An 8,187-nucleotide genomic window follows, 5' to 3' on the forward strand; every position below is an offset into this window, starting at 1 on the left:
CTCTGGCTATTTTTGCCCCTGCTCTTTGATTTTGTTTCATTACTTAAGTTAAAAGATTTTATTTCATCTGTCACATTTTCTCTTAATTTCTAAAATCTCATGAAACTTGGAGGAGTCTACTCTTCCTCACTAAAGTTACATTTCACTTTTAGGTGTGTGTTTATCTCACAAACTCTTTTAATATAGAAAAATAGAGGGAAAAATCTCATTCTTCACAATTACAAAAATCCCCAAGTCAAATCTGCATCTCTCTGTGAAAGCGAAGCATCTGTACAGAATTCTAGAAAGAACATGAGATAATATGATCTGTATGAACTATTTTTTTTCATGTAAAAGCACCATGCAAATTAGCCAGGATCCTCTGTCCATGGGATTCCCCAGGCAAGAATATTGGAGTGGGTTGCCATTCCCTTCTCCAGGGTATCTTCCCGACCCAGGGATCAAACCCTGGTCTCCTACATTGCAGGCAGATTCTTTACCATCTGAGCTACCAGAGAAGCCATAATGAGCTATGCACCATGCAAAAGTATAGTGGTTGCTAATCAGAGGAAAGCAAGGATGTAAAAGATGTGAGGTGTTCAGTAAGGGATTTTCAGTCATGGCTGCACCTCAGAATTCACTGGGAGCTTTTAAACTGCTAATGCTGTGCTTCACCTTGACTGATTCTGATTTAATTGGTTTGGCTTTTCTTTTTTTTAAATCTCCTCTATGATTGAAATGTGCAACCTGAGTAGAGAGCCATTAGATTAAGTATTTTTTCTGGTACTGAGTTAATCTCGTTTCTGTTTCTAGACAGCCAGTAGCTGTCTAGGAGATGAGGTGGATTGAGGTGGAGCAAAGCTTAAGAAGCACTCGTAGGGGTGTTCTCCAATGTATATGTCTCATAATGGGGTGTGATGCTAAAATGATCATGAAGAGAGACGCTTGCTAACATAAGCCAAGGAAGTACGCTCTGGGTTTGAGAAGGGATAGGTTAGAAAGGGGGGGAGCTCAGGAGTCTGACAAATTCACAGACAGGCCAGTGACAGCCAGCCAGGGTGAATGTGGCTGATCACTCGGCCTCTATTCTGGCCTGGTTTTTACACTGTAGGTTATCTTGATTATCTTTAAGTTTCACTGAAAGTTTGTGCATCTTTCTATCTTGCTGTGTTTTGGCTCTCTTGGAAACTTGATTCTGAAGACAATGTGGTAATCCTTACCCACATTATTTCTGCATATAATAGCAATTTTAGTTGATGTTGATTGAACATTTACTGTGTGCTGGCTGTTTAATAAGAGTGCTTTTCATGCATTATTATTTTGTCATTTAATTATGATCCTGTGAGATACTCATTGTCTGATTTTTATTTTAGAAATCAGGAAACTGAGGCTTAAAGATGTTCAGTAACTTGCTCAAATTCATATAGCTAGTTGACAAACTAAGTTATGACTCCAGATCAGGACTGTTTAACTATCCAAGCTCAAATTCCAAATAACTATGCACGTTATCACCATTTTGTGGTGATAGAAAATTTAGGGATAAGAATTTAATCTTATACTTTTAAGATTTAACATTTGTTAAATTAAACCTTAATTTAATACTAATTTAATTGTACTTACTAATTAAATGAAATATTAATTAATATTTAAAATATTACATTTAGTAATTTAAATGTACTTAAATATAATGTGTATACATTTTTTTATTTGTATGGGTTACTAGAAGTTTAAAATGTACTGACTTTGTGGTATGGCTGTGATATAGACCAACCATGTGCATTTTTTGTATGTAGGAATCCATTAGAGGACACACTGGTTAAAAATTAAACATAAAAGGTAAATAAAAATAAATTTTATGTTTATCGGTTTCAGTGTGTTTAAAACAATAATACTACCCCTGTTTTTGTTTGTTTTACAGAAATTGCATCTGTGTAATCAGGATGAAGAGCATATGCCATCACAAGATTACGTCCTTACATACAACTATGAAGGAAGAGGGTCTCCAGCCGGTTCTGTGGGTTGCTGCAGTGAAAAGCAGGAAGAAGATGGTCTTGACTTTTTAAATAATTTGGAAGCCAAATTTACTGCCTTAGCAGAAACATGCACAAAGAGATAATTTACAGTGTTGCAATTAGACATGTCTTTGTCAGATTCATCTTTCTAAAAGAGATATTGTACAATTCAATTTATTTCTATATATCTAGCAATATATAGATATTATGAATATGTATGAATTTTTCTAAATTTTTAAAATTATGCTATCTACCAATTTGTACTTTCAAGCAATTTGCTACTTATTTTTTTAGGAAGTTAAAAATGTTAGAACAGATTTTTCTCTTTTATTACTGAGTAAATAGTCAACCAGGAAATCTCATGCTATAGCGTTGGATTTAAGGTCTATAAAGGACCTTATGACCATCTCTCATTTACAAATATGTTTTCAGTAAATGCATTGGCTAAATGTTAGTCCAACAATAGAAACTTGTACTTGATTGAATATAATAGAACAGCTTTCTGGACTAGAAATTCCATTCTTACTCCACAGTTAGTTAAAAGTGGAATATTAAGCAGTATAGTAACTTGTGTTGGATTTTTTTTAGCTCTAAAAAATCTGTAGCACCTGATCATTTGTCCTGAAGTTAACTAGAATTTTGTTTTCCTTTTAGGTAGCATTTAGGTCATGAAGAGCAGTTCTAGCTACCCAGTTGCCCTAACAGGGTCTCAATAATACAGAGTCACAATGTGAAAACTACACTAGGAAATTGTAAAAAAAAAAAAAAAGAAAGAAAGAAAAGTGTTGTTTTTATACTTTTATGTTTAGTGTTTAAGTCGTGTCCAACTCTTTGCAACCCCATGGACTATAGGCCTCCAGGATCCTCGGTCCATGGGATTCTGCAGGCAAGAATACTGGAGTGGGTTGCCATGCCTTTCTCCAGGGGATCTTCCCAATCCAAGGATTGAACCGGTTTCCTGCTTGACAGGTGGATTCTTTACCGCTGAACCACCAGGGAAGCCCTATGTGTTTTATGGTTGATGAAAGGATTGTTATGAGGAATATATCTGTTTCCTTTTGAGCAAAACTATACTCACCACACAGAGAGTTATTGCCAGTATTTTAATGAAAAAAAATTAAAGATCTTCTATTGAGATTGTAATTATAAGTCCTTTCCCTGAGATTCAGGACTACTCTTGGTAACTTGTCAGTAATGAAAATTATACTGAGGAAAAGTTGCTTTTCTCCTCTTGACAATTGTACTTTCATATTTTCATTTGCATGTTTAGCACGTGTGGCTCTTTATTTTTCTACTGACTGTAGTCATTTGCAATTAGAATATCTTATTTTTAGATGGACTGTGATTATGCCATAGAGTCAATCTGAAGAAACAGACTCCCTTCATAGTTACGGTAGCAATGAGTATTAACATGCATTTCTATTCACTACCATTTTCAAATAAAATACATTGTTCCTTATTAAAGCAGGTAAATACTACACTGTGCTAGAAAGAATCAAACAAATATAGGGAAGGAAACTTAAACCTTAGGTGCAATTTAACATCTTCCAAGATGTTGGTTAAATTTAGTGTTTCTCAAGTTGGTTCATGTGCTAGAACCTCTGGAAAGCCTTTTAAAATTTCCCAAGGCAAGGATGTTTAAACTTTAAATAATTAGCATCTACTCTTATGATAAACTTAATATCACATTATTGTATACTTACTTCAAATGATTAAAAAAATAGGCAACAAATAATAGGTATCACTAGTTGAAAAAATTTTGAAAGAAAATACTTAAGGTTAAATTAATTTAAAAATTTTGCAACTATGCAGAACTAGGACCTACTCCCCACCCTTGACTCTTGCCAAAAAAAAGAAAAAATTCTTTATTTGACTTTGGAGGCAGAATTTGTTGAGTTTTCCCAAGAGGTAGCAATGTTCTATAGTGGCACTGTTCTGCACGTATATATCATTTATTGATTAATAGTTGTATAACCATTAATCAATGCAACAATTAAAACAAAGTGAAAAAGCAAAGGAGGAGATATTACTTTTAAGTGTGGCTGGGGTGTGGTGTGTCCTCTGATAGGAATACAGGGTTTAAAAAATAGAACTTATATTTGGTTCTTAGGTGCTGCATGATAACTAAGCATATCAGGAGATAGTTCATGTACATTTATGTAATGTTTAAAATAGTATACAGCTAATTAAACTTTTTTGGTTTCAGTGGAAAGAGGGGATTAGGTAGAACTATAGATTTGCTTTTTGGTCTCTTTCCTTATCCACAAACTGGGAGCAAACATGTGACTGGCTATCTAGCTAAGGCTCTCTGACTTGCGGTGGTAGGTTTCCAGAGATAAAATGTTTTTTTGTGGTGCTAATATTAAAAACTTCTTTTAACCTAATTCTGGTAAAAATAAATCTTCTACCACCATTTTCTTTCTCTCTCCCACCGATCAATGCTTTGAAAAATTTAGAGCCAAATAACCATGTTCTCTCAGTCAGATTTTAACAGATAAAGGGAGCTAGGGGTTAGGAGTAGGGCATGAAAATTTTACATAAGTGAGTCGTGACTGTCCTAAGATACCAAATCTGTCACTTTTGCAGTGGGTTCTAATCTGGAAACTATAAAATGTCATTTTCCTAATCACTACCTTGTTTTATTTATTTTTAAAATTTTTTTAAAGATTTTTTTTTTTTTTTTGTGGATCACTTTTAAAGTCTTTATTGAATTTGTTACAATATCACTTCAGTTTTATGTTTTGATTTGTTTGGCCACAAGGCATATGAGATCCTAATTCCCCTACCAGGCTTTGAACCTGCACCCCCCTGCGTTGGAAGGTAAAGTCTTAACCACTGGATCGCCAGGGAAGTCCCTCACTGCCATGTTTTAAAGAGACATAGATGTGATTCAAGGAAATCAGCCAGCAGGCCCACTTTCTTTCATCTCTCTCCCAACCTTGTCAGTAACACTTACCTAGCAAATACTTCAGGCTGTCAATCACCCTTTAGTATGAATTACATTTTTTTATGAGTTTGCTTTCTTATTAAAAATTTTAAAATAATAGAATTAAGAATTTTGAATTCATAAAAGAAAAAGATCACGTGGTCATTTAGGAATGCAGGGAACTCCAGGAGAGAGCATGCCTGAGTGGGTATTTGCACGTAGAGGAACATGAAAACCCAGGCCTTCAAGGGCAAGGAGAGAGGCCATGAAAAGGACGTGAGTGGGAGTAAAAGCAGCATTGTTTGCTTCTTAAATTGTCCTAGGCCAGGCCCTTTTTGCCCCTTTTTTCCTTAGGCCAGAGGCAGCTGCCATTTGGTTTTGGTGAAGTGTCACTGAAGTGTCATCAACCCTTTCTCTGAGCCTCACCTTATATAGAGTGTGGAAACAAGAAGAGAGCTGACTGCCTGCTGAGTCTGAAGGCATTTTCAGGACGGCCGAACTGGTTGTGCAGGGCAAACACAGTGTTCATGGGGGTCTCGGGATTTCTTACAGCTCCCTGGGCAGGTCTCTCTAAGGTAGCAGGTCTTCCATTAAACGGGTGTCTGTGAATTTGATGCTCCATTTTCTGTTTTCTAATTTGCTCCTGAAATCTCGCTTCTTAGACTTAGACTTGCTAAAGAGAAATTTTCCTTTTAAAGCCTTATTTTTAATGTAAACATTTTTAACGAAGAGTATTCTTCTTTCCTTTTATATGTAAGGTGAAAATTAGGCTACTTTAGTGTGAAAGGAAAAATCTTTTTGAAGCTTTCACTTTTCTTCCAGTGAAAGTTCTTGAGTTTTTGTGGCAATGTACAGATCAATTTTTCTTATTTTTGTAAGGAAGCAGCTAACTATCTGTCTGAAAATGCAGTGAGGTTTTGCAACCTTTTTTAACAGAGCTTTAATTTTGTTCTTAAAAGAAGTTACTTTGCTTTTAGAGAAGCACAGCAGGTTAAAATAAGCAAACATTTAATGTATAAAGCAATATTTACAGAAATGAGGTGTGTAATAAAGTAATGTTAACTTGATTTCTTGTCTTTGCTGTTTTTAGAGATTAAATTATTCCAAGGTGGTCATATTGCAAAATTGTACTTTAGACCAGCATGGAAACAGATCCTCAGTAATAGCTTCATTTTAGTTACAGGGAAATACTTTAGAGAAGGGGTCATTACCAAATTGTCAGCATTGTTATGCTATTTGGGAGGAGATTGCTATTTAGGGAACAGCTTTCCAAATATAGCTGTCTGCTCACTGTCTATGTATCTATCTATCAGCTGATTTTGACTGAGTGAAGTATTATAAGGTTGTGATTGCAGAATGTTCCAGAGTTAATACAGTGATACAGTATTCTTACTTGGAGGAGCAGTGTAGTCAAGGAAAAATGAGTTAAAAAACCGTGATATTTCTTTCTTGGTCTGTCACTTATAGGGTGCATACCCTCCCAGCTTTAACCACAACTGGATTATGTGGTTATGTGCACTTCATGGCAAATCTTTCCCCTGGTGAGTGTATGTGTGTGTGTGTGTGTGTGTGCATGCGCACACACTTATGCTTCCCCACAAATATAAGACTGCCCATTTAAAAAATGTGTGGATTGTAGCAAAATCTTTCAATTTTAATCTAATTTGAATGATTTCAATTTTAAGAACTTTTATTGTGATCATTATTTTTGTGCGTAAATATTTAACTTTAACAAGGTTCCTTGAATTTTGTTTGTGATAGCAAAATATTGGATAAATTCCAAGTGTTTGGCAGACTTGGTTTGGTTAGATTTTGGGTCACAGTGGCTGAGAAGCATGGAATCTAGAGTCAGAAGGTAGATTGTTTGAATATGAATCCTGGCTCTGCCACTTGCTAGCTGTGTGACTTTAGGAAAGCTACTTATCTCCTCTCGAAGCCTTACTTTTCTTATCTCTAAAATAAAAAAAAAGCAATACCAACTTTATGGAGTCATGGGGATGATTAAATGAGTTAATATATTTAAAACATATAGAACATTGTGTGTGCTACATCAGTTCAGTCGTGTCTGACTCTTTGTGACCTCACGGACTATATAGCCCACCAGGCTCTTCTGTCCATGGGATTCTCCAGGCAAGAATACTACGTGATGGGTTTCTATGCCCTTCTCCAGAACACTGTACCTAGTAAAAAATTTGTGAATGTTAGGTATACAGGAAGTAAAATTATGCAGTTGAATTTAATACAAAAGTTCATGGTTATATAGGTGAAAAGGAAAATGGGGGAAAAGACACTTATTTCCCCTCTGTAATTTGTGCTCATAATACACAAAGAATTCTATAGAATGCTTTTCTTTCTGATAGTATTTTTTATTCCCCAACCACCATCCCATGTAAGGAACTAAGTCCTTCTGTGTTTATTAGATACTCTTATCTAACACTAACAGAACATTATCAGAACACTAACACCTAAAGACTCCAGTCCAAGGCACCCAGGTGACCATGATCAGAGGAGGCGTTACCTTAGTGGCCACTGGAGTGAGTTGGTGACCAACCACCAGACTCTTCCTTCTCGGTGCCACTTAATACTCTACAGGAGTGATGAGACTTAACCCCAGAAAAGAGAGCTGAAGGTAAAATCCCAGATGACTGAGGCTTATTTTCTGCCACCTTGACTCAATAATGACTCGAAAAAGAAATTGAAAATAGAAAAGTAGCAGATGTTTTTCTGGAACTTCTGGAGACGTGAGGTTTTTTGGTACTATTTGAACAAGGAGCTGGTAATTGTTGAAAGACAGGGAAGTTAAGTATACACCATATTCTCTTTACCCATTCCATCCATGGACTTCAGGTGTTTCCACCTCTTGGCTCTTGTGAATAGTGCTGCAGTGAACATGACAGTTAAGGTATCTCTACAAGATCATGATTTTAGGTATTTTTTGGGCTCATATAGTAGTTCTGTTTTTAACTTCTGAGGAACCACCATATGTTTCTCACAGCAGCTACACCATTCAGCCTTAAAAAAGAAGGAACCCGTGCCATGTGCTACAACATGGATGAACCTTGAAAACATCACGCTAAGTGAAATAAGCCAGACACAGCAGGACAAGTACTGCACAATCATACGTATGTAATGTATGAAAGTGAAACTGAAGTCACTCAGTCACGTCCGACTCTTTGTGACCCCACTGACTGTAGCCTACCAGGCTCCTCTGTCCATGGGATTTTCCAGGCAAGAATACTGGAGTGGGTTGCCATTTCCTTCTCCAGGGGA

General features: G+C 36.1%; 2 protein-coding genes across 3 annotated transcripts in view; both read left to right on the forward strand.

Annotated features, from left to right (window-relative positions):
• Positions 1-2,018, forward strand: part of DSC1 (desmocollin 1) — a 154,493-nt gene extending 152,475 nt beyond the window's left edge. Inside the window, exon 17 of the mRNA XM_043443834.1 lies at positions 1,898-2,018. The gene's annotated coding sequence lies outside the window, so the exon portion shown is untranslated. The remainder of the gene's footprint in view (positions 1-1,897) is intronic.
• The window catches only part of DSC3 (desmocollin 3), a 49,070-nt gene extending 46,865 nt beyond the window's left edge, over positions 1-2,205 (forward strand). Inside the window, exons 16-17 of one of the 2 annotated variants that reach the window (XM_043443828.1) lie at positions 1,773-1,815; positions 1,898-2,038. In XM_043443828.1, coding sequence (XP_043299763.1) covers positions 1,773-1,799 — 27 coding nt within the window. In that variant the 3' untranslated portion in view covers positions 1,800-1,815; positions 1,898-2,038. Of the gene's footprint in view, positions 1-1,772; positions 1,816-1,897 lie in introns of both variants that reach the window. The other variant, XM_043443827.1, reaches the window with a different exon arrangement.
• The last annotated feature ends 5,982 nt before the right edge of the window (positions 2,206-8,187 follow it).

This window comes from Cervus canadensis, chromosome 23 (assembly GCF_019320065.1).
Source record: "Cervus canadensis isolate Bull #8, Minnesota chromosome 23, ASM1932006v1, whole genome shotgun sequence".
Lineage (NCBI taxonomy): Eukaryota > Metazoa > Chordata > Mammalia > Artiodactyla > Cervidae > Cervus > Cervus canadensis.